Raw genomic sequence first — 25,045 nt, forward strand, 5'->3', positions numbered from 1 at the left:
GAGTCTGTAGTCCCCACAGGCCAAGCTCCTACTTGCAGGTGCATCCTTGGGGGAACTTCACAGCTTTCTCTTTCCTCCTTGGCCTCTAGGCATTGAAGTTGATATTGATGTGGAGCACGGAGGGAAAAGAAGCCGCCTGACCCCCGTCTCTCCAGAGAGTTCCAGCACTGAGGAGAAGAGCAGCTCACAGCCAAGCAGCTGCTGCTCTGACCCCAGCAAGCTGGGTGGGAATGTTGAGGGCGCCACGCAGTCTCTGGCGGAGCAGATGAGAAAGATCGCCTTGGAGTCCGAGGGGCACCCTGAGGCAAGCCTGTACCCCTCCCGCCACCTGGGACCACGGCCAGCCTAGTGATTTGTGGCCTGCACCTCCGCTCATCCTCAGCACCTAGGCAGCCCCACTTATAAAACCCGAGGGAACTGCAGCTGCTGCTGCTGCAGTGATGTCCGTGCCATTAAAGTCACTCTGGGAACCTGCTAGAACTGTGTAGTTATTTGGTCTTTGTGAGTGGCTCACTGTTCCCCCTAGACCCCTGCAGCCTTAAACGCACGTGTGCATGCATGCTCCCCGACTGTTTGCCAAGAGCCCGTGCCATGGTCAGGCTTGGCCTGTTGCGCGTGTCTTCTGCGTGCTCATGGTAAGTTTTGTTCCAGGAACACATGGAGTCGGATAACTGTTCAGGAGGAGATGAAGACTGGACCCATTTGTCTTCAAAAGAAGTGGACCCATCTACAGGTGAACTGCAGTCCCTACAGATGCCAGAATCCGAAGGGCCAAGCTCTCTGGACCCCTCCCAGGAGGGACCCACAGGGCTGAAGGAAGCTGCCTTGTATCCGCATCTCCCCCCAGGCAAGTGAACCAAGAGGTTTTGTATATATTCCCACCTTTCCCTTCAGAGCATCCTGCCCCCTTCTGATTTCAGCGACACAAACAGAAGGATGGGATGTTCTCCACTGCAGGGCTGTCTGTAGGGGTGGGAGGTTAGGAGTTGGTTTTGTTCTCTTATGTGTACCCTGAGCAATAGCGAGTAAGCTCTGCTAATGCAGGAGTTCTAAAAATGTTTTTCTTTAAGCAGACTCCAGAGCCAGGAATATTAATTGTAGGAGTTTCTAAAACTTAACATGCAGACAAGGAATTAAGGCAGGTGTGACATAGAGAAGGGGGCAGCACTGGGTGTGTCTCTACTAGTCACACTCAGTGTCTCCTCAGGGAGTGCTGGTCTGAGAGAGGGGGTCATAGCCAGGATCCCTGTAGGAGCCAGGCAGAAGCCACTGTTGAAGTGGACGGTGGGCAGGCAGCAGTGGGGGGTGGGGACAGCTGACAGAGACTCCTTGTCACACGGCAGCCGTTGTGTAAACCAAGGTCCGTGTGCACAACCTGCTGTGGGCTGCCGGTGTGTGTCTTCTCTACCTTAGGGCAGGGGATGGCGAGCTATGGCCTATGGGCCAAGAGTAGTTCTTGTATTTTAAAATCAAAAGATGTGACAGATGAAATGCATATTTCAGTGTCCATCGATAGTTCTGTTTACCTACCACCTGGCTGCCTTGTGTCGCAGTGGCAGAGTTGAGCAGTGTGAAAAAGACTGCTTGGCCCTTTACAGGCAAAGCAGGTCCACTGTGGCCTGTGAGGGCCAGAGCTCTGGGCAGGCTCGGACACTGGCAGACCCTGGTCCTGGCTGGCCAAGGCAGGAGGGTATGTGTTTCGGGTCACTCACAGGGCTCAGCACCACTCCTCATGGCTTCCTTACTGTTTCGGCAGAGGCTGACCCGCGGCTGATTGAGTCCCTCTCCCAGATGCTGTCCATGGGCTTCTCTGATGAAGGCGGCTGGCTCACCAGGCTCCTGCAGACCAAGAATTATGACATCGGGGCGGCTCTGGACACCATCCAGTATTCAAAGCATCCCCCGCCGTTGTGACCGCTTTTGCCCACCTCTTCTGCGTCCCCCTCTTCTGTCTCATAGTTGTGTTAAGCTCGCATAGAATTGCAGGTCTCTGTACAGGCCAGTTTCTCTGCCTTCTTCCAGGATCAGGGGTTAGGGTGCAAGAAGCCATTTAGGGCAGCAAAACAAGTGACATGAAGGGAGGGTCCCCGTGTGTGTGCTGATGTTTCCTGGGTGCTCTGGCTCCTTGCAGCAGGGCTGGGCCTGCGAGATCCAAGGCTCGCTGCAGCGCGCTCCTGACCCCTCCCTGCAGGGGCTACATTAGCAGCCCAGCACATAGCTTGCCTAATGGCCTTCCACTTTGTTTTTTTTTTTAAATGACTCATAGGTCCCTGACATTTGGTTGATGATTTTCTGCAAGAGACCTGGTACACTCTGATTTTAGATAAAGTAAGCCTAGGTGTTGTCAGCAGGGGAGGGGGCTGTCCTGGCACAGGCAGCAGGGAGGCCGGGGAGGCCAGTGTTGTAGGCTTCCTGCTGGGACTGAGAACGCTCACGAAGGGCATCCATAATGTTGGTTTCACTGAGAGCTGCCTCCTAGTCTCTTCACCACTGTAGTTCTCTCATTTCCAAACCATCAGCTGCTTTTAAAATAAGATCTCTTTGTAGCCATCCTGTTAAATTTGTAAACAATCTAATTAAATGGCATCAGCACTTTAACCAACGATATTTGCAGAGAGAAATGATTGTTTGACAGTAAGTTTATTGTTAGTGGTTCTTACACAGTATCTTTAAAAGTGCCTTAGGGGAACCTGTCCCTCCTAACAAGTGTATCTCGATTAATAACCTGCCAGTCCCAGATCACAGATCATCATCGAAGTCTTCCCCAGTTGTAAAGAGGTCACATAGTCGTGTGGGTCGAGGATTCTGTGCCTCCAGGACCAGGGGCCCACCCTCTGCCCAGGGAGTCCTTGCGTCCCATGAGGTCTTCCCACAAGGCCTCTCTGGCCCGGATGTGACGGGGTGTGTGGCCCAAGGAAGCTGGACAGCGGCAGTGGGCCTGCTGAGGCCTTCCCTTGAGGCCTGTGCTCTGGGGGTCCCTTGCTTAGCTAACTGTGCTGGACCAGCTGGCCTGGGGTCCCTCTGAAGAGACCTTGGCTGCTCACTGTCCACATGTGAACTTTTTCTAGGTGACAGGACAAATCGCGCCCATTTAGAGGATGTGGCTGTAACCTGCTGGACAGGATTCCATAGCTCCTTCCCAGGACCCCTCAGCTCCCTGGCACTGCAGTCTGCAGAGTTCTCCTGGAGGCAGGGGCTGCTGCCCTGTTTCACCTTCCATGTCAGGCCAGCGTGTCCCTGAAAAAGAAGACGGCCATGCCCTCCATTTGTAAGAACAATGCCAGGGCCCAGCAGGACCGCCTGCCCTGCCTGGGCCTTGGCTGGGCCTCTGGTTCTGACACTTTCTGCTGGAAGCTGTCAGGCTGGGACAGGCTTTGATTTTGAGGGTTAGCAAGACAAAGCAAATAAATGCCTTCCACCTCACCGCAAACCTTCTGCTAAATTGCATGACCAGGCTTTCCAAAAACAAGACATTCTCATGTCATCAGGTGATCCATCTCCTGGGGACCTCAGAATCAGGTCACCGGTGCCTACAAAAGAGGTTTGAGCAGGAGGGCCTAGAAACGTCTGGAAAGGGGTGGGCTGGCTCCATTCTGCTACCTCCTACCTGGGAGCGGCTCTCCAGAGCCTGCCAGGTTCTGCAGCTGCAGAGGTGGCAGCACCGAGCTCCCTGTGGGATAGGACTGGGGCTGGGGTCTGGCTTCTCTCACCCCAGGAACCAAAGATGCTCTGAAAGTTGGGTGTAGGCCGGGCGCAGTGGCTCACGCCTGTAATCCCAGCACTTTGGGAGGCCAAGATAGGCAGATCACCTGAGGCCAGGAGTTCAAGATCAACCTGGCCAACATGGCAAAATCCTATCACTACTAAAAATACAAAAATTAACCGGGCGTGGTGGCGCGTGCCTGTAATCTCAGCTACTCGGGAGGCTGAGGCAGGAGAATCACTTGAACCTGGGAGGCAGAGGTTGCAGTAAGCCGAGATCATGCCATTCCACTCCAGCCTGGGCAACAGAGCGAACTCTGTCCCAAAAAAAAAGTTGGGTTGTAGGCTGGGAGCAGTGGCTCATGCCTGAATCCCAGCACTTTGGGAGGCCGAGGCAGGCAGATTGCTTGAGCCCAGGAGTTTGAGACCAGCTTGGGCAACATGGTGAAACCCCTTCTTCTACAAAAAATTAGCCAACTGTGGTGGTGAGTGCCTGTGATCCCAGCTGCTCGGGAGGATCACTTAAGCCCGGGAGGTGGAGACTGCTATGAGGTGTGATTGTACCATTGCACTCCAGCCTAGGTGACAGAGTGACACCCCGTCTCAAAAACAAAAGGCTGGGTGCAGTGGCTCATGCCTGTAATCCCAGTACTTTGGGAGGCCGAGGCGGGTGGATCACTTGAGGTCAGGAGTTCGAGACCAGCCTGGCCAACATGGGGGAAGCCCTGTTTCTACTAAAAATACAAAAATTAGTCAGGCGTGGTGGCAGATGCCTGTAATCCCAGCTACTCAGGAGGCTGAGGCAGAAGAACTGCTTGAACCTGGGAGGCAGAGGTTGCAGCGAGCTGAGATCGTGCCATTACACTCCAGCCAGGGGAACAAGAGTGAAAGTCCATCTCAAAAAAAAAAAAAAAAAAAAAGTTGGGTTGTGCTGCTTACAAAGGGAGAAGCAACGTGAAAGCAACGAGAGTGGGTCCCTGTAGCACTGCCACCCAGGCAGTATGGAAGAGGCTCTGCGGCCCTGAAACCTGATGTCAGCTTTGCCACTGAACTTGCCGTGACCGCACAAAAACTGCAAGCCTCAGTTCCTCACCTTTAAAACAAAGCAACAGGCTTGAGGGAGCATGAAACACAATGATGCCATTACAACGTGCAGCCCAGGGACTGGCCCGTGGCAGACTCTCTGGTCATTCTTCTAGGATTTGGAGATTCAAAGCCACATACTTACCCAGGATCACAAAACTAGTTGGCAGCAACATCAAAGTTTGAATTCTGCCTCTTGGCATGAGCAGTGCTCTGTGCGTGGTGCGAGGTCAGCGGAGACCGACCCTGGCTGATGTGGGGGTGGGGGCAGTGACTGACGCCCAGTGGACTCCCAACTGCAGTGCCCTTGCTGTGCCCTGGCTCCTGTGACAGGCAGAGCAAACCCTGCACTCTGCAGCACTGGATATGCGGTGGGGCCTACTGGACTGGAAGCTTCAAGAACAAGACAACCGGGCCAGGCACGGTGGCCCACACCTATACTCCCAGCACTTTGGGAAGTGGGAAGATTGCTTGAGCTCAGGAGTTTGAGACAAGCCTGGGCAACATGGTGAGACCATGTCTCTAAAAATTTTTTTTTCTATTGCCCAGGCTGGAGTGCAGTGGTGCAATCTCAGCTCACTGCAACCTGCGCCTCCCAGGTTCAAGCAATTCTCCTGCCTCAGCCTCTCGAGTAGCCAGGATTACAGGCGCGTGCAACCATGCCCAGCTAATTATTTTTAGTAAAGATGGGGTTTCACATGTTGGCCAGGCTGGTCTCAAACTCCTGACCTCAAGTGATCCACCCGCCTCGGCCTCCCAAATTGCTGAGATTACAGGTGTGAGCCATGTGAGACACCGTGCCCGGCCTCTACAAAATATTTTTTAAAGATTAGCCAGTGTGGTGGTGTGCATCTGTAGTCCCAGCTACTTGGGGGCTGAGGCAGGAGGATCACTTGAGCCTGGGAAGGTTGAAGCTTCAGTAGGCTATGACTGTGCCACTGCACTCCACCCTGGGTAGACAGAGTGAGACCCTGTCTCAGAAAACAAAGAAGAACAAGACAACACTCTAAGTGAAGAGTGCCTCACATACAAGAGTCCACAGCTGGACAAATGTGAGTGTGGAAGGAAGCATCTCCCAGGATTCAGGGCGGCCCACTGACAACTCCTGCCTGGACAAAGGTCCCCGTGCTCCACGCAGAATGAGATGATGGCCCTGACCCATCGTCAGGTTGACCTGCTGGCCAACCTCAGTTGCTCCAACGGTCACAATGCTCTTTGGTCCTGAGTTACCCTCATGGGAGACGAGAGGCATGGGAGGGAAAAAGGGGGTACAGACCCGAGGAAGGAGCTGGCTTCAGACAGAAAAGACAAGAAACCCAGCTGGGAAGATGGGCTTTCTGCGGGTAGGAATCGCACACTTCGTCAACTGTGACAAAAGACAAAATTATCCCACACATACTCAGTGGTCACTGGGACCAGAGAGAAACTGTTCTCTGTCACTGACCTTCTGGGGTTCCCAGGTGACCTCAGAGCCACCTGAGTCCTGGACACCAAGGCTGCATGGAGGCTGGACGGTGCTCTGGCTCCACTTCCTGTCAGGACAGTACCGTCAGTAGTCCCGTGCTACTCTCCAACGGCATCCCGAGCCTGACTCCACAATCACATGGCCCACAAGCTCGGGTGGCCGCCTGCTCGTTCCTACGCTTCCCAGGCAGCTGCTCAGGGTGCCCAGCCACCACCCAGGCCCTACCCCCCTGCTTCACAGCTTCTAGGTGCTAGAAAGTTTTGTTTTTACTTTAGGCAGGGTCTCACCGGCACCGCACCCAAGCTGGAGTGCAGTGGCTCACTGCAGCCTTGGCCTCCTGGGCTCAGGTGATCCTCCTGCCTCAGCCTCCCAGATAGTTGGGACCACAGGCACGCACCACCATGCCCCATGAATTTGTTTTAAAAAATCTGTTGTACAGATGGGGTCTCCCTATGTTGCCCGGACTGGTCTCAAATGATCCTCCTGCCTCAGCCTCCCAAAGTGCTGGGATTACAGGTGTGAGCCACTGTGCCCGGATGAAAGTTCTGGTTTGAAAGCAGAATCTACCTCCTGAAAGCACCTGCCCTCTAAGAGCCTCCCTAGATCCTTAACCTAAAGCAGTCTCTCCAAAAAACTCACTGAAGTGCCTGAAGCAGAACAAACCTTCCTTCAAGTCTGAGGTCTCTGCTTTTCTGTGCTAAAAGCTCTCAGGCCTGTCAGCTACTCTGGCCACTTCCCTGAGGTCAGTACAGTCTGAGATGTTCAAAATTATAAAGGGTATGCATACTGGTGTCCTGCCCAGCCTTCGCCTCTGCACCGGCAGTGCCCAAGGGCCAGGTGGGCCGTGGGGCCAGCACTGGCAGAAGCTGCCCATTTTCCCACCTGCTGGCACTTGCCCCCTAGGCTTCCCGCGCTTGGCTGATGCTCAGTGGCTCGCTGGTGCCCCACTGCTGGAGGCAACATAGGCCCTGGGCCAGGGCTGGAACGGAGACGCACTTGGCACCTTTCTCTAGGCAGGTCTTGACTGAAGTGGGGGCCTGGCTCCTCCATTTTGGATGAAGGCTGTTTGCTGAAACACACTCCTCTTCCTTCCAGCTCCAGTTCTTGGGAGTCCTTTTCTAGATACTTCAGCCAGCGACTCTCTGAGGGCTGCGATTTTTCCTACCAGATTGAGAAAAAAGTTGATTCTCAGTACTGGAAAGCAGGCAGTTTTATCGAAAACCCCCAGCCCAACTCTTGGGCCTGAGGATCTCAGGAGTCATGTCCAGCTCCACTCTAGGAAAGGCCCTGGCTGGAAGGTGATGGACACCAATACCCTGCGATGCCGGCAGGACAGTGCTCACTGGAACAGGCCTCGGGAAGGCGGCACGGCCACCAAGAGCCTCGTGAATGTATACGCTCCCGGCCCAGCAATTCCACAGAGAGAAGGCAGAGGTGCCCGTCCCAGTCTTCTAAAAAATAGCACATTTCATTTATAAGAACAGAAGTGGCCAGACGCAGTGGCTCACACCTGTAATCCCAGCACCTTGGGAGGCCGAGGCTGGCGGGTCACCTGAGCTCAGGAGTTGAAGACTAGTCTAGGCAACATGGTGAAACCCCGTCTCTACTAAAAATACAAAAATTAGCTGGGCGTGGGGGTGCGTGCCTGTAATCCCAGCTTCTTGGGAGGCTGAGGCAGGAGAACTGCTTGAACCTAGGAGACAGAAGTTACAGTGAGCCGAGATCATGCCACTGCACTCCGGCTGGGGGACAGAGCGAGACTCCATCAAAAGAAGGAAAGGAGAGGAAAGAAGAGGAAAGGAAAGAAGGAAGGGAGGGAGGGAGGCAGGCAGGCAGGCAAGCAGAAGGGTGGAAACAACCTAAATGCCACATAATAAAGGAATCAATACTGGTACATCTACTACATTCTGTAAATACGCTGTTTTTTTGAGACGTCAGGGCTCCAGTGAGCAGCGATCATGCCTCTACACTCCAGCCTGGGTGACAGAGGGAGACCCTGTCTCAAAAATAAATAAATAAGAAATGAAAATCACTGAAAATCACTATACCGCAACACAGAAGAACGATACAACTGAAAACTAGGATGCAAAAAAGTATTTCTGATGAGAATGATATAAAATTAAGTCTGTAAATGGATCAAACTGGAAGCACAGGCACAGGTACCAGAAGAGCATCTTTCTCTGCTTATAACAAAGTGTGAATCTGGCCAGGTGCACTGGTTCATGCCTGTAATCCCAGTACTTTGGGAGCTGAGGCGGGAAGATGGCTTGAGCCCAGGAGTTCGAGACCAGCCTAGACAACATAGGGAGACCCTGCCTCTACAAAAAAGAAAAAAAATTAGCTGGGTGTGGTAGGGCACACTTGTAGTCCCAGTGACTAAGCAGCCTGAGGTGGGAGCACCACTTAAGTCCAGGAAGTCAAGGCTGCAGGGAGCCACGACCGCGCCACTGCATTCCAGCCTGGGCGACAGAGTGAGACCTCGTTTCAGAGAAAAAAAAAAACAACAGCTTGCAGTCTGGAACAAGGAAAGACGGAAACCCAGGTGTTTTACCCCATTATTCTTTCCCTCTCAGAGGTATGCCCAGAGTGCTGTGGGAGCAAAGTGGAAGCAGTATAAGGTGATATTTGAGCTACATTCAGGAGATCTCCAAGCAGACAGAGGAGAGAGTCCTTTGCAGGGTATTGTAATGATTGGTACACATGGCTGCCTCCATCCTTACAAAAGGTACAGGTTTATTTATTTTTGTGTTCCCTGAAGCTTTAAGCCAACTGCCTGTCATTGGGTGGCATCAACACACATACGCTATACAAATGACTACTGGATACATCTGTGCATTCATCCCTTCCCTGACACAGAGCCAGCCTGGGGCAGGTGGGCCTGAGGCTTACCTGCTGCTTCACATTCCCAGCCTGCTGGTGGCCCACGTTTTCTTCTTCACCGGCACTGACAGTTTCTTCTAGAGACCTTCAGGGAAGACCATACATATGCCCTTTGAAAAATGACCAGGGGCTGGGCACGGTGGCTCACTCCTGTAATCCCAGCACTTTGGGAGGCTGAGGCAGGTGGATCACCTGAGGTCAGGAGTTCGAGACAAGTCTGGCCAACATGGTGGTGCATATCTATATTCCCAGCTACTCAGGAGGCTGAGGCAGATAATCGTTTGAACCCGGGAGGTCTGCAGAGGCTGCAGTGAGCCAAGATTGCTGGAAGATGGAATCACATGACAATGGAGATAAGTTGTAGCTTCAACCTCCCTGGGCTCAGGTGATCCTCCCACCTCAGCCTCCTGAGTATCTGGGACCACAGGCATGCACCACTACGCCTGGCTAAATTTTTTCTTCTTCTTTTTTTTTGTAGAGAGGGTTTTGCCATCTTGCCCAGACTAGTCTCAAATTCCTGGGCTCAAGTGATCTACCCATCTCGGCCTCCCAAAGTGCTGGGATTACAAGCGTGAAGTATGTATCCAGCTGGTATTTGATTTTAAAAATCATTTTTCCAATTGTCCACTGCATATATACAGAAATACAATTTAATTTTGTATGCTGACCTTATATTCTTGTGATCTTGCTAAATCATTAGTAGCTTTTTTGTAGATTCATTAGGATTTTCTACATACACAATCATGCTATTTGCAAATAAAATAATGGTTTTATCCAGTTTGGGATTTACTGTGTTTCCTTAATCTAAAAATGTTATGTCTTTGATTCCGGAAAATGCTGCGCTCTTATCTCTTCAGTTATTGCTTTTGCCCCATTCTCTTAATTATCTTTTGCTAGAACTCTCCTCTGTAACCTCCATGTCTCTCAACTTTCCCTTATATTTTCTACTTTTCCATTTTTCTGTGTTGCATTGTGAATAATTTTTTAGATTTATCTTTCATTTCACTAATTCTCTTCAGCTGCATTTAATCTGTTTAACATGTCCACTGAATTTTTAATTTCTTTTTTTTTGAGATGGAGTCTCACTCTGTCACCCAGGCTGGTGTGCAGTGGCACAATCTCGGCTCACCGCAACCTCTGCCTCCTGAGTTCAAGTGATTTCCAGCTAATTTTTGTATTTTTAGTAGAAATGGGGTTTCACTATGTTGGCCAGGCTGGTCATGAACTCTTGACCTCAAGTGATCTGCCTGCCTCGGCCTCCCAAAGTGCTAGGATTACAGGCATGAGCCACTGTACCCGGCCTGAACTGAATTTTTAATTTCAATGATTATACTTTTAAGTTCTGCAAACTCTTTTTTTTTTTTTTTTTTAAAGACAGAGTCTCACTCTGTTGCAGGCCTCACTTGAGCCTGGGAGGCGGAGGTTGGCTCACTGCAACCTCCGCCTCCCAGGCTCAAGCGATTCTTATGGCTCAGCCTCCTGAGTAGCTGGGATTACAGGCATGTGCCACCATGCCCAATTAACTTTTGTATTTTCAGTAGAGACAGGGTTTCACCATGTTGGCCAGGCTGATCTTAAACTCCTGACCTCAAATAATCCGCCTGCCTTGGCCTCCCAAAGTGCTGGGATTATAGGCGTGAGCCGCTGCACCCGGCCTCTTTTTGGTTCTTTTTCAAATACACCTATTTTTTTGGATGTGAGGGTGATCTGGCTGTGACATCTGTCACCCCATCAATCACCAGGGTTGGTTAGCTGATCTGGATGGCTAGGTGGTGTCCCATTATTCCCTCACCGTTCCATGTGCGTCCCTCCTGAAGCTGTGCGCTTGGTCAAAGAGGACGACCACTTCCAATAGAGGAGGAGTGGTCTTTGGTCCAGGGTATATGAGTAGCTGCACTCTCCTGCTAGAACCTCCAAACAAGCTCTCAAATACACCTATTTTTTGAAGTCCCTCATCTTATCACCCACTTCTTTTATTAAATATATTAAACATGCAATATCATGTATTCTGAAGTCCTTATGGGTCTGACTTTTCTGACTGTTGCTCTGCTATCTTTCGCTCCTGGTGGCATATTTCCTGGAATGTTAAATGATTTTAAACTCCTGAGTATATGCTACTTGGAACTTTTTCTGTGGGAATTCTTTTTCTTTTTTTTTTTTTTTTTTCAGACGGAGTCTCGCTCTATTGGCAGGCTGGAGTGCAATGACGCGATCTCGGCTCACTGCAGCCTCCGCCTCCCTGATTCGAGCAATTCTCCAGCCTCAGCCTCCCTAGTAGCTTGGACTACAGGTGCCCGCCACCACGCCCAGCTAATTTTTGTATTTTTAGTAGAGACGGGGTTTCACCGTGTTGGCCAGGATGGTCTCGATCTCCTGACCTCATGATCCGCCCGCCTCAGCCTCCCAAAGTGCTGGGATTACAGGGGTGAGCCACCGTGCCCGGCCTCTGTGGGAACTTTAAGGCCCGGCAATTGAAGATATATTGCTGCAGAGAGGAGCTCCATTTACCTCTGCTTCCTGGGACAATTAAAACATAAATTTTCCGCTTGAGGCTTTTCACACAGGGTATGTAAAAGGCTGAAAAACCAAGCAACTACTTCCTTTTATTTCCAAAATCTTAAGAGAGATTTCCCCCTCTTCAGCCATTGCCAAGGTCCATACAGGCAAGTTGCCTGTTGCAGAGTGGATCTAGTTCATTTGTACACCGAGGGTGTAGTCCTCTGGGGGCTCAGTTTTGTTACGAGGTGTCCTACTGGCCCGCCCCACACTGACCAGGCCGTAGGTTTTGTCTTCTCAGGGCCTCCTGCACCCCTCCCAGCCGTCGAAATGGAGGCTCCAGGGCACCGGGCTTCAATCACCCCAGCAGCTCAGGTGCTTCCTCTCTGGATTTTGGTTTCTACATTTTTTTTTTAAAGCCAGTTAAATTTAGCAGTGGAGAGTTGTATACCAACTTCAGTGACACTAATGTTAATAAGTTCTGATAACCCACTACCATCGGACCAGCTTCTTCATTTTTGACCTCTGAGAGTTACTTACTTACTTTTTTTTTTTTTTTTTTTTTTGAGATAGTCTCGTTCTGTTGCAATGGCGCAATCTCGGCTCACTGCAACCTCCGCCTCCTGTGGTCAAGTGATTCTACCACCTCAGCCTCCTGAGTAGCTAGGATTACAGGCGTGCACCATCATGCCCGGCTAATTTTTTTGTATTTTTAATATAGATGGGGTTTCACCATGCTGGCCAGGCTGGTCTCGAACTCCTGACCTCGTGATCTCCCGCCTTGGCCTCATAAAGTGCTGGGGCTACAAGCATGAGTCACTGCGCCTGGCCGAGAGTTACTTTCTTTCTTGTCAGCTCATCAGTGCATTTAAAATAGCTAGCATTTTTAGTTATTTTCAGTAGGAGAACTGCTCAGGGTGTTTGACTGCCATATGGTAAGACACGGAAGTCTAAGGGACTTTTCCACTGACCCAGGCCCAGTGGGGTCTGTCCTACCAGGGCCTCTCCGGTGAGCCTGCCACAAATGAAAACAGCTGTGTCAAGAGCCTTTCAGCTCTGGAGGCACAGAGCAATGGCCTGCCAGCTTTAAAAATCACAGGTCTGGGCCCCATCACAGGCAATCAGGTGAGAATCTCCTCGGGTGAAGCTCAGCCCCAGTATTCTAAAAATCCCCAGGGTCAGTTCTGAGGGCAGCTGCTGACCTCAGATGGCAAAGTGACAGCAGAGACCTGGGGCAGGTCCAGCCAGAGCAGAGTGCCTGGCCCAGGATATCCACTGTGTACTTCTATTATCCAGTCAAGACGAAAACAGGGCAAGACAACCACACTCTTCTCAAACAACTGTACCTGAGTGGCAGCTCTGAAACTTGTCCCTGTAGTAGATTTAATTTTTGGACATGGCGTCTACAGTCAGCACCAGAGCCTTCACCATAAGCCTGAGAAACCAAAAAATATATTACATTTAAAAAGTGCTGGCAGAATGCTGAGAAACAGATCCATTTGAGATGCACCTCAGGGAGGACAAAGCCGTATTCTGCAAGGCCCAAAGACCCCTAAAGCAGCATGCAGGAATCCTAATGACTGACGGCTGTCTCTAGAATGATTTACAAACCAACAGTCTCTGCAACTAATAGTTTAGATCTATGTGGCTGTCCCACAAGCACCCTGAACTCTACCTATTGAAGCCAAACTCAACCCAAAGCCCTACACAAAATGGTTAGTGAACATGAATAAAAAGGTCACAGGAGAAGTAACACATACTGCCAAAAAATATATGAAATGATACTTACCTTCCCTGATAATCAAAGGAATACAAAATAAAATACATTTTTTTCCACTTAGCAGTCACAAATTCATCCAACAAATATTTACTGAATACCAACTATGTGCCAGGCCTCATCTAGGGGTAGACAATACAGGAATGGACAAGACTGCTTGTCATCATGGAACTCACATTCAAGTAAGAAGAGACAGGAAAGAAACAAGTGAGCCATGTCACCTATCAGATGCTAGTAAGTGCTCCTGAGAAAGACAAGGCCAGGAAAGAGGCCGTACATAAGAGCATACCGTTTTATATAAGGTGTTCAAAACAGTCAAGGAATGGATCTCTAAGAAGGTAACGTTTGAGCACAAACAGGAAGTTATGAAGAAGCAAGCCACATGGCTGTCCAGTGGAAGAACATTCCAGCAGAAGCAATGACATGAAAATGAGTGTGAAGACCCTGAGCCTGGAATTTTGGAGGAACAGTGAAGAGGCCAGCATGGCTGGAGCTGAGTGGTCTAAGGGGAAGATGGTAAGAGATGGAATTTGAGAGTATGGGTCCTGCTATAGTACACGCAGAATCAGCTTCACGGGTATGACAGCTGCTCTACTGTCGTCATCTTGAAATTCCTAACAATCTGGTCTTTGAACCTGTGTTTTGTAAGTGAAGTCTGCTGGGACAATGGAGCACATCTGTGATCAGACACACACACTATATACGTGTCCAGTGTTCCTCAACACCCCACTGGCAGGAGCATTCTTGATGTCCCGTGAGCACAGAATTCAGTGGACTCCCAGCTCCTGGCAGCTAGTAAGTCAAGTGAGAACTGAGAACCAACCACTGTTTTTAGCAACACAGAGACCACTGCTGACTGTGTGGGACTGTGTAGCAACTGTAAGGGACACGTAGGGAGTGCAGTCCTGTTTGCAGCACATTTGCGTGAGAACGGAGAGTAGCTGGAGGGGGAAACGGCAAAGACCAGGCTGGCATAACCAGTAGCAGTGTGTTCTTCCATAGGGCAGGGCCTGCTGGCTGGATACTGAAGCGCATCCTTCCCAATATGGGTACAAAACTAGACTTCATTTTCCAGTGTGCGTGTGGTCAGGGGTGGCCACGAAACCGGCCTCTTTCCATGGCACTGTCACTTGTTTCCCAGCCTGGCCCTCAAAGCCTCCCGGTAGCTCCTCCAAGCACCTGCCCTTCTCAGTGGCTAGAAGCAGCTACAGATGAGCCTCAGGGAATAGAAGCAGCTCAAGATGGCAGGAGCTTGGATCCCTGAGCAACCACATCAAGGGCAGCGCCCTGCTGACCTTATCTTCTTCCCAGGACTGTTATGAGATGCTCACCATGTGGGGTGTCTGCCTACCTGGTAAGCCAGCCCCTCTCTTCTGAGACCCAATCCCAGTTGACTGGACCAGAGGTGGACATCCGAGTCAGCCTGGGCCAACCAGCTTGCTTCTCCTAGGAATTTATCATTGAGACTCAGCTCTTCCAGTTGGCTTGGAATGAGATTCTATGGACTTGGAGCAGAGAATGTGACTGAACAGTCTGGGGAGAAACAGAAAGGGAAGGAGAGGAGAAAATGGAGTAAAGATATAGGGAGAAGCTGGCTGATGGGCAGGAAAAGCTGATGCCTGGCTTGTCGGTAGCTTTTCAGTTCTTGGGGCTAGTTTTTCAAGGGATTGGGGATGAAGTTCTGCCCCTTGGATTCCCTAAGAGATCTCATTACCTTGCCAGCACTTTATTTATTTTTTAACTTTGCTGAACCCATTCTGAAGTGTTTTCCCTTTTTAAAAAAAAATATCAGCCGGGCACGGTGGCTCACGCCTGTAACCCCAGCACTTTGGGAGGCCAAGGCGGGCAGATCACAAGGTCAGGAGATCGAGACCATCCTGACTAACATGGTGAAACCCCATCTCTACTAAAAATACAAAATATTAGCTGGGCGTGGTGGTATGTGCCTGTAATCCCAGCTACTCGGGAGGCTGAGGCAGGAGAATCGCTGGAACCTGGGAGGCAGAGCTTGCAATCAGCCAAGATTGCGCCACTGCACTCCAGCCTGGACGACAGAGCGTGACTCCGTCTCAAAAAAAAATAATAATAAATAAATAAAAAATATCAGGTGAAGGCACTCATCAACATTATGAAATGTTTTTGTCTACTGAGGCAGGTGGATCATTTGAGGTCCAGAGTTCGAGACCAGCCTGGCCAACATGGTGAAACCCCGTCTCTACTAAACATACAAAAAACAAATTAGCTGGGCGTGGTGGCATGCACCTGTAGTCCCAGATACTCAGGAGGCTGAGGCAGGAGAATCGCTTAAACCCGGGAGGCGAAGGTTGCAGTGAGCCGAGATCGCGCCACTGCACTCCAGCCTGTGTGACAGACCGAGACTCCATCTCAAAAAAAAAAAAAAAAAAAACCAAAAAACCAGCAATTTAACTTCTAGGACTTCGTCCTAAGTAAACATTAAACAGCTGGTCATGTGGATAAAGAGGTTTTTGTAAAAAGCTTCACAGTAGAGTTGTGCATAATGGTCAAAAGGGAAACCAACCTAAATGCCCAATAAGGTTGGACCGGTTCCTTTCTCACTCCACAAACACCGAGCACTGTGCTAGGTGCTGCGGATACACCAGTAAATAAAAAGCCTCTGTTCTCATGGAACTTACAGCCTTAGATGGACAATCTGCGCATAAACACGTGACTATGTAACTTCCATAGGATACTGAGAAGAGGGAGGGGAACTCCACAGTGAGCACAAAGGCCTGAAGAGGGAGCAAATTTGGGTTTAAGGTCAGAAAGAAAGCACATGGCTGTAGGAGGAGAGGAAAGATGAGAGGTGAAGGGAGAGGTGGCACTGGGGCTGGAGCAGGAAAAGAGCAAGTTCAGTAAGGCAAAGGATGCAGGACAGTTTGGGGTCCTAGAGTTCAGGAGGGGCAATACGGATGGACTGAAAAGACGTACTCAATGCCAGGTGCAAACAGCTGGATAAGAGCATTTACAGCCTGCCCCTGCCTGCCTCCACTTCCTGAGCCCACTCTCCCACACCTCCACCTCCACCAGCCTCTGCCCTTCCCCAGCTGCCCTGATTCCTCTGTCATCTTCTCACAGTCCCCAGTGCTTTCCTTTCCTTGTGCTCAGCCGAGTTTTAAATTATGTAGATGCGTGTGTGCATTAGTTTCTCTTCCCCTTCCACACAAGTGCATCTGTGAGTGCAAGAATGACAATGGGCTTACTTTCCACTGTTTCCCTTGTGCTTGGCACACAGAAAGTACTGAAGAAATACTTGCTGAATGAAGAATCAAATGGCAGTACCTTTGCAGACACTGCTCTATCCATTTCACTTCCTGAAGGAACAGGAAGCTCGGAAGCAGGAGCTCCGTGTCTGGGGAGCTTTGTGTGAGAGAAGATGATCCCAGCTGTGGCATGCTGGGACTCCCTGGAAGGGCTCGCTGCAGGCCTGCGCCCCACCTGCTTTCTGTTTTGTAGGACTCACCCGCAAAAAGGACTGCTTCTCTCCACAAGCTTTGCATGTCCACTTGACACTCTTTTTTACCTGCAATGAAATTTCAGAAATACACCTCAGATAATTATTTAAAACAAAATGGAATTGGGCTGGACGCGGTGGCTTATGCCTGTAATCCCCCTTTGGGAGGCCGAGGAGGGCAGATCACGAGGTCAGGAGTTCGAGACCAGCCTGACCAATATGGTGAAACCCAGTCTCTACTAAAAATACAAAAATTAGCCAGGCATGGTGGCAGGCACCTGTAATCCCAGCTACTCAGGAGGCTGAGACAGGAGAATCGCTTGAACCCGGGAGGTGGAGGATGCAGTGAGACGAGATTGCACCACTGCACTCCAGCCTACACAACAGGGTGAGACTCCATCTCAAGAAAGCAAACAAACAAAAAACAAATGGAATTGGATCTGAAATTTTTTTTTTTTTAATCCCAAGTAGCTGGGATTACAGGTGTGTACCACCACGCCCAGCTAATTTTTGTATTTTAGTAGAGATGGGGTTTCACCATGTTGACCAGGCTGGTCTCAAACTCCTGACCTCAAGTGATCCACCTGCCTTGGGCTCCTACAGTGCTGAGATTACAGGTGTGAGCCACCATGCCTGGCCCGAAATAATTTTTTTTTTTTTTTTTGAGACGGAGTCTGGCTCTGCCGCCCAGGCTGGAGTGCAGCGGCGCGATCTCGGCTCACTGCAAGCTCTCTCTCCCAGGTTCACGCCATTCTCCTGCGTCAGCCTCCCGAGTAGCTGGGACTACAGGTGCCCGCCACCACGCCTGGCTAATTTTTTGTATTTTTAGTAGAGATGGGGTTTCACCATGTTAGCCAGGATGGTCTCAATCTCCTGACCTGGTGATCCACCCGCCTCGGCCTCCCAAAGTGCTGGAATTACAGGCGTGAGCCACCAGGACCGGACCTGGCCCGAAATAATTTTAAAAACTGATGGAAAGAGTACAGAAACAAACCAACACGTGTAAAAATTTAGCATATCATAATCATAAAGGTGGTACTTTAAAAGGGAGAAAAGAACAGACTATTTAACAAGTCCGGGTTGGTGCTGGGAAAACTCGCTATCTATATGAAACACAATCAAATTGGGCTGGGCACAGTGGCTCAAGCTGTAGTCTCAGCGACCAGGGAGGCCAAGACTACTTGAGCCCAGGTGTTTGAGGCCAGCCTGGGTAGCATGGCAAGAGCCTGTCTCACAAAACCAAATCCAAACAAAACAAAACCACTCTGAAAGACCAAATTGAAGCTGTAAAAAAAAATTCCATAATATTCCTGTCTCGCAAAACCAAATCCAAACAAAACAAAAACACTCTGAAAGACCCAAATTGAACCTGTAAAAAAAATTCCATAATATTTAAATTATTGTTAAACCTGGGTCTAAAAAAAATTCCATAACATTTATTTTCAATTCTTGTTAAACCTGACTAGATGTGTTCTCTCTTAACATGATAAAATGCCTAAAACCCACTCTAATGCTGGAGAATCTCTACCAGCATTCCACATGGAAGTCAAGAACAAGCCAGGGTTGCCGGCTATTATTTACCATTTTTTTCTGGATGTACTAGCCAATGGAATTAGAAGAAAGTTGTAAGATGTATAAAAATTATAAAGGAGGGGAAAACCCTATCATTATTTATAGACATAATTATAATACCTGAAACAACTCCTGACCTCAAATGATCTGCCCACTTTGGTCTCCCAAAGAAAAGCCAATATTTTAATTTTAATTTTAATTTTTATTTTTTTTGAGACGGAGTTTCGCTCTTATTGCCCAGGCTGGAGTGCAATGGTGAGATCTCGGCTTAGTGCAACCTCCACCTCCCAGGTTCAAGAGATTCTCCTGCCTCAGTCTCCCAAGTAGCTGGGATTACAGGCACGTGCCACCACGCCTGGCTAACTTTGTAGTTTTAGTAGAGACAGGGTTTCATCATGTTGGTCAGGCTGGTCTCGAACTCCTGACCTCAAGTGACCCACCCAAAGTGCTGGGATTAAAGGCGTGAACCACCACGCCCGGCTGCTACCTGATATAATTTTTTTATCCGAAAACCAACATAATGAAATGAGAAGCCGCTAAAACCAGACAATCTAATACAGTGGTTACGTACAAAATTAAGATACCTTCAAAAATTAATATAGCTTTTATATGAGCAGACATCTAATTAGAACACATAATTGATACAGAGTCCATTTATAACAGCAACAAATAAAATGTTACCAAGGGATACCAAGGTTACTTGAAGAAACGTAATGGATCATGTTTAACACCACAAAGATGTCTAGGTTGATTAACATTAATACGATTAATATGATCCTAATACAAAATCATGAGGTTTTTGGGGGAAGTATCCAAAAGAATTCTAAGGAGGACAATGAGCACCTACCAAAAATTGAAATGGGTAATGACTTAGCAATTTTACTTCTCAGCTTCTACCTTAAAACACCAATAAAACTGTGGATTTTCTATGAGTATATAAGCAAGTAAGAAAAGCTTTTTTTTTTTTTTTTTTTTGAGACAGAGTCTGGCTCTGTCGCCCAGGCTGGAGTACTGTGGCATGATCTCGGCTCACTGCAACCTCTGCCTCCTGGATTCAAGTGATTCTCCTGCCTCAGCCTCCCAAGTAGCTGGGATTACAGGTGCGTGCCACCATGTCCTGTATTTTCTGTATTTTTAGTAGAGACGGGGTTTCACCACGTTGCCCAGGCTGGTCTCGAACTCCTGACCTCATGATCTGCCCCCCCTCGGTCTCCCAAAGAGCTGGGATTACAGGTGTGAACCACCTCACCCGGCCAAGAAAAGCATTTTTAAAAGTTTAGGACTCACAGAACCTGGTAAAGGGATTAATTCTGGGAACTGCTGAGATAGTATGGTTCTGCCACTTACTAGATGGAGAAACCGCTTGATTCCTATGGATTTCGGAATTCTCATGTCTGTAAGATGGGAATGATGCCTAAGTCAAAGGTTGTTGAAGTTAAACGTGTTAAAGTAGTACATAGCCGACTTGCAATTAAAATGGTCAATGTCCTCTTTGGTTTCAAGTAATTTTTCTTTGTTTTTGAGACAGGGTCTGGCTGTCGCCCAGGCTGGAGTGCAGTGGTGTGAACACGGCTCACCGCAACCTCTGCCTCCTGGACTGAAGCGATTCTCCTGCCTCAGCGCCCCTGAGTAGCTAGGACTACAGATGCGCGCCACCACATCTAGCTATTTTATTTTGAATTTTAGTAGAGACAAGGTCTCGCTACGTTGCCCAGGCTGGTCTGGAACTTCTGAGCTCAAGTGATCTGCCCTAGTGGGCATCCCAAAGTGCTGAGATTATCGGCGTGAGCCACCGGGGCCAGGCAACTCACATTTCATAGGGGTGAAAATGACCACGAGGGTCAGGGGCGCTGGCTCACACCCGTAGTCCCAGCACTTTGGGAGCCAAGGCGGGAAGAACACTTGAGTCCAGGAGTTCCAGACCAGCCTGGGCAACACGGCCAAAACCTCATTCCTACAAAAAATATAAAAATTAGCTGGGGATGGTGGCCCGCACCTGTAGTACCAGCTACGTGGGAGGCTGAGGTGGATCAGCTGAGCCCGGGAGGTGCAGGTTGCAGCGAGCTGTGATTGTTACCACTGCACTCCAATCTGGGCGACAAAGCGAGACCTTGTCTCAAAATAAATAAGTAAATAAATAAATAAATAACACTGGTGAACATGGAAGAGTGAAACAGGGAAACAAACAAAGAAATAGAGGCCGGGCGCAGTGGCTCACGCCTGTAATCCCAGCACTTTGGGAGGCCGAGGCGGGCGGATCACGAGGTCAAGAGATGGCGACCTTCCTGGCCAACATGGTGAAACCCCGTCTCTACTAAAAATACAAAAATTAACTGGGCTTGGTGGCGCGCGCCTGTAGTCGAAGCTATTCGGAAGGCTGAAGCAGGAGAATCGCTTGAACCCAGGAGGCGGAGGTTGCAGTGAGCTGAGATCACGCCACTGCACTCCAGCCTGGCGACAGAGTGAGACGTGAGACTCTGTCTCAAAAACAAAAAAAGGAAATAAAAATAAATGGAAAATTTGTTTTTAAAAAAGAGCATGAAACATTAGACGTGTAGTAATTTAAAAATGCAAATGATCTCCCTTTATTTGCAACTCTTAGGACCCAGCTCCCGAAAGAAAATAAGTAAAAAGTTTCTGAGCCCTTAAAATGGCCCTTACAAACGCTTACCATTAAATGCAAGCTTACAGACACATAGTCAGCATCTTATTGACTTTTTAACATACCTTTTAAAGAAGTCTGACGCAGGCCGGGCACAATGGCTCTCGCCTGTAATCCCAGCACTCTGGGAGGCCGAGGCAGGCGGATCACCTGAGGTCGGGAGTTCGAGACCGGCCTGACCAACATGGAGAAACCCTGTCTCTATTAAAAACACAAAATTAGCTGGGCATGGTAGCGCATGCCTGTAATCCCAGCTACTCGGGAGGCTGAGGCAGGAGAATTGCTTCAACCTGGGAGGCGGAGGTTGCGGTGAGCCGAGATCGCGCCATTGCACTCCAGCCTGGGCAACAAGAGCGAAACTCCGTCTTAAAAAAAATAAATAAATAAATAAAGAAGTCTGATGCTATTCTTTCTCAGGGAATAGCAGATTACCAATAATTAGGAGGGAGGGACTATCAGAAGCGGATACGGTAACTGCAGTGTTAAGTGGTATCAAGCAGGGAGACAGGTGCGATCCAGAAAAGGTTAAGTGGCATTCTCTATCTGGCACGCTGAAAGTTAGGGAGGCAAATATGTTCTAGAAACACAGATTATCTGTCTTTAAGACTCCGGGGGCCGTGGTTTATGCGTCGGCGAACAGGCATATCAAGTCCCTGGCCCCGCGGAAAAGGACGGCGGCAGAGGCGCGGGGCGACCGAGAGGGCGCCCAGGTGTGGGGCAGGGACGCCGCCACGGCGCGCCCAGGCTCTAAGAACCGTCCTCCCCGTCTCATTGAAACTGAGACAGGGCTACTTCGTGGGGTAGGCTCTGCGTAAAGGATGCTATACTCAACCGGGTTCTCCCACTACCTGCTACAATTCACAAGAGGCCACCTCCGCAGAAACCATTACCTCTGGTTTGTACAAGAACCAAACAAAAAGCTCAGAACGTTATGCGGGGGCGACCCCAATGAGACCTGCCCTCAGCGGTCCCTGCACTCCTTCGGGCTCGGTGCATCCCGGAGCCATTCGAGACAACACCTACAGCCCCGCCATTCCCCGTCCGCTGTCCCCGCGCCGGAGGAGAAGGAGGTGGCTGTCACCCGCCAGACCTGGTGCGCCTGGAAGAGGCGGCAGCTGCAGCAGCGTAGCACCCGAGAACGCTGAGGCGGCGCCATCCCTGCTTGTGCAGTCGCCAGCCAGCCAAACGCGTGCGCTCTGCATTTGTCCTGCCGCGGCCCCGCCCCACGTACGCACTCCGGACCCTCTAGTCCCCTACGCCGTCTCGCATGCACTTATACTCTTTGCTCCGGCCGCCGCGGCCCCGCCCCTGAGCACTGGGATCCCTCTAGCCTGCCGCGCCTCTCGCTGGTCATTTGCGCCCCTCCGACCTCGGAAGGAGTCCTGGATCCGGGTGGGTGCGGGATTCCTGGTAGCCGACTGGTCGTCTGACCAGGGCAGTGCCCGCATTTTCCTAAGGCAGCGGTTCCGGCCCTAGGGAGACTGGAGTTGAGACGGCAGGGCCTCCGCTGACCAGTCCTTGGGCTGTCGCACAACGCGGAGCGGGGCGGAGGGGCCGCCCTGCCAGGCCTGCGCTGCCGTGCTTTTGGGCAGCAGCGAACAGTTAGCCTTTGAACCGGAGCCCGGGGTGGAATACGGCGAGACGGAGGGGCTCACCAGACTCACGCTTCCCGGAGAGGGCGGCGGAGGCGCGCGGCCGCCGAGCGCGAAGCCGGTCCCCCTGCAGCCCCGGGAGTGTCCCAGGCCCATCCTACGCAGGGCGGAGGCGCCTCCGCAGCCCGACGCTCACGCTGCAACCCTGTGTGGCTTAGGGTTGTAACCTCGTTGGAAAATAAAATACAAAAAATATTAAAATTACCTCCCACCGTACAACCCCCGGTGTCTAGGGTTGTAATTTTAATTTTTTTCCCAACTTTTACACTGTGAATAATTATCACAAAAGCGAGGTTTTTTTTTTTTGGGAGAGAGTCTCGCTCTGTCGCCCAGGCTGGAGTGCAGTGGCGTGATTCTCCTGCCTCAGCCTCTCGAGTAGCTGGGATTACGGATGCCCGCCACCACGCCCAGCTAATTTTTGTATTTTTAGTAGAGACGGTGTTTCTCCATGGTCTCGAACTCCTGACCTCAGGTGATCTATCCGCCTCGGCTTCCCAAAGTACTGGGATTACAGAGGTGAGCCACTGCACCCGGCCGACACTCGCTTTTAACAGCAGAAACCATCCCGTTGAAGAAAACACCCAATCCTGACAAGGGTGCAGGGAGGGCTACCCCTCTTACAGGGTGCTGGGAGAACGGTCAAATGCAAAACCGTAGAAAGCAACCTGGCAATACTGCTACCCCAAGAAAGGAATCCCTTCACCTAGGTGATTTATTATTCATTCCCTAGTGTTTCCTGAAGAATACTAGGAAGAAATGGAAATCAGTGTTCTGAAGAACGGCACGGACTCTTAGGCAGTTCCATCAGCAAGAACCTGAGTTTGAAGTGACAACGTGCTGTGGAGAGGCAAGGTTACAAAATTACATCGTTTGACTTCTGTGACACCGGCATTATTTTCTGGAGTGTGTGTGTGGCTAAGGTCGTAGGTAATGCTAATTTTTAAATTTTTTCCAACTTTTGTACAGTAAGTAGTTATCAGAAAAAAAAAAATTGAGAGACAGTATGCCAATAGACTGGTCAGATAACGAATGACAATAAACTGTAGCCTCTGCAGTAACCGGGCAGTCGGCTGCGTGGGAAGGACGTGGTCAGGACTGCTTGCTCCTCTATTTTTTGTACCACCCTCCCTATGTCAGAACCAACCCAAGAAAGCGCTCCCCAAACCAGTCACAGAAAACATCCTGCTTCTTGTTAGCTCACCTCCAGTTTCCAACAGCCTGCGGTCAGAACCACCTGGAGCCTTCCCCGTTTTCCACCCCCTGGGTCCTTGCGCCTACCTACACCGGTGATGGTGCTGACTCCCTTGCTGTAGCAAGCTCTGAATACTGTTTCTCATTTGGGTGGTCTTCCTTCATTTCTACGTTTGAGTTATTGTGGCTGAGAACAGAAGGCATCTGCAAAAAATGTTTTATGCTTAATGAAAAGAGTAGAATAAAAATTTCATATATGACATTAGTTAAACTCTGAAAAAAAATACAGAATAAACACCAAAATACTGAGGAGTAATCTGTAACACTAGGAAAAATTGTTTTTCTACTTTTCTGTATATTTTTCTCCTTTTGGCAGTAAACCTGTAATCCTTTAAAAATTCATGTATATAGTTTTTTTCTTGGAAATTATAAGAATGATTTGATGAGTGGTTTGATGCAACTTATATTACTTGGTAAGCAGTTTTAAAATATTCACGTTTACTTATAAAATTTAAATTTTTTATTTGTATTATCTATATATTATTTAATGTTACTGTTCTGGCTGTTAAACATTTTGAGTTATCTTCCCAGGTTGAATGATTTATGGATGAAAGTACTATTGTACATTTTCGTACATTGTATCATGTGAATAGGCCAGATTCCTCTTTTCTATTCTTTGGTTTAATTTCTTTGGTGTATTCACAAGCTTATACTTCCACATATTAAAAACATTTATCTTACCTCTGTAAAGACAAAAACTGGAAAAAAAAAAGGCATTTATCCAAATTCCAAGTTATTCAAATCTAATTGAATATAATCAATGTAAGACTTAAAATTGCCAAATGTGTGGGGTTATTATATCTTAATTATATTAAGGCCAAGAACAGTCTTTTTGGTATAAATCATTTGAAATTATTTTATGGTAGTTTGTGTAAATACTAGAAAGGAAATTGAAGCCAGGCATGCTGGTTCATGCCTGTAGTCCCAGCTACTAGGGAGGCTGCGGCAGGAGGATTACTTCAGGCCAGGAGTTTGAGGCTGCAGTGAGCTATGGTCATGCCACAGCACCCCAGTCTGTCTCTAAAACAAACAA

General features: G+C 49.3%; 2 protein-coding genes and 1 long non-coding RNA gene across 19 annotated transcripts in view; 2 read left to right on the forward strand and 1 right to left on the reverse strand.

Annotated features, from left to right (window-relative positions):
* The window catches only part of SQSTM1 (sequestosome 1), a 29,472-nt gene extending 26,870 nt beyond the window's left edge, over window positions 1–2,602 (forward strand). For 5 of the 8 annotated variants that reach the window (XM_063724567.1, XM_063724565.1, XM_063724563.1 and 2 more), the window contains 3 exons: window positions 90–310; window positions 658–847; window positions 1,757–2,602. In XM_063724567.1, the coding sequence (XP_063580637.1) occupies window positions 90–310; window positions 658–847; window positions 1,757–1,914 (569 nt within the window). In that variant the 3' untranslated portion in view covers window positions 1,915–2,602. Of the gene's footprint in view, window positions 1–89; window positions 311–651; window positions 848–1,756 lie in introns of all 8 variants that reach the window. The other 3 variants (XM_063724566.1, XM_063724561.1, XM_009241370.4) reach the window with 1 other exon arrangement.
* Window positions 2,603–2,624: 22 nt separating this feature from the next.
* Window positions 2,625–22,857, reverse strand: MRNIP (MRN complex interacting protein). 10 transcript variants are annotated; one of them, XM_054556656.2, is made up of 8 exons: window positions 22,200–22,351; window positions 19,795–19,841; window positions 16,885–16,944; window positions 12,973–13,061; window positions 9,140–9,215; window positions 7,254–7,411; window positions 6,230–6,317; window positions 2,625–3,237 (listed from the first exon to the last, which is right to left on the reverse strand). In XM_054556656.2, exons 1-8 carry the CDS (start codon window positions 22,309–22,311, stop codon window positions 2,740–2,742), a joined length of 1,128 nt encoding a protein of 375 aa, XP_054412631.2. In that variant the 5' UTR covers window positions 22,312–22,351; the 3' UTR covers window positions 2,625–2,739. The 10 variants fall into 10 exon arrangements, with proteins under 10 accessions (XP_054412631.2, XP_024102708.3, XP_009239644.4 ...); XM_024246940.3 differs by lacking the exons at window positions 19,795–19,841; window positions 22,200–22,351 and adding an exon at window positions 22,765–22,857; XM_009241369.4 differs by lacking the exon at window positions 19,795–19,841 and having other exon boundaries at window positions 22,200–22,433.
* Window positions 22,542–24,738, forward strand: LOC129059726 (uncharacterized). Its single transcript, XR_008525765.2, has 2 exons — window positions 22,542–23,277; window positions 23,492–24,738. It is a non-coding gene; the product is annotated as an uncharacterized LOC129059726 (long non-coding RNA).
* Window positions 24,739–25,045: the final 307 nt, after the last annotated feature.

The sequence above is a fragment of the Pongo abelii genome, chromosome 4, assembly GCF_028885655.2.
Source record: "Pongo abelii isolate AG06213 chromosome 4, NHGRI_mPonAbe1-v2.0_pri, whole genome shotgun sequence".
In the NCBI taxonomy this organism is placed as follows: domain Eukaryota; kingdom Metazoa; phylum Chordata; class Mammalia; order Primates; family Hominidae; genus Pongo; species Pongo abelii.

Coding starts and splice junctions, on each gene's coding strand:
- MRNIP (XM_063724568.1), bottom strand. CDS start 22,311: ATGCAGAGCGCACGCGTTTGGCTGGCTGGCGACTGCACAAGCAGGGAT. Junction 16,945..19,794: donor TCAAGCGGTTTCTCCATCTA/GTAAGTGGCAGA, acceptor ATTTCATTGCAG/GTAAAAAAGAGTGTCAAGTG. Junction 9,216..12,972: donor GTTTCAGAGCTGCCACTCAG/GTACAGTTGTTT, acceptor TCTTCCCTGAAG/GTCTCTAGAAGAAACTGTCA.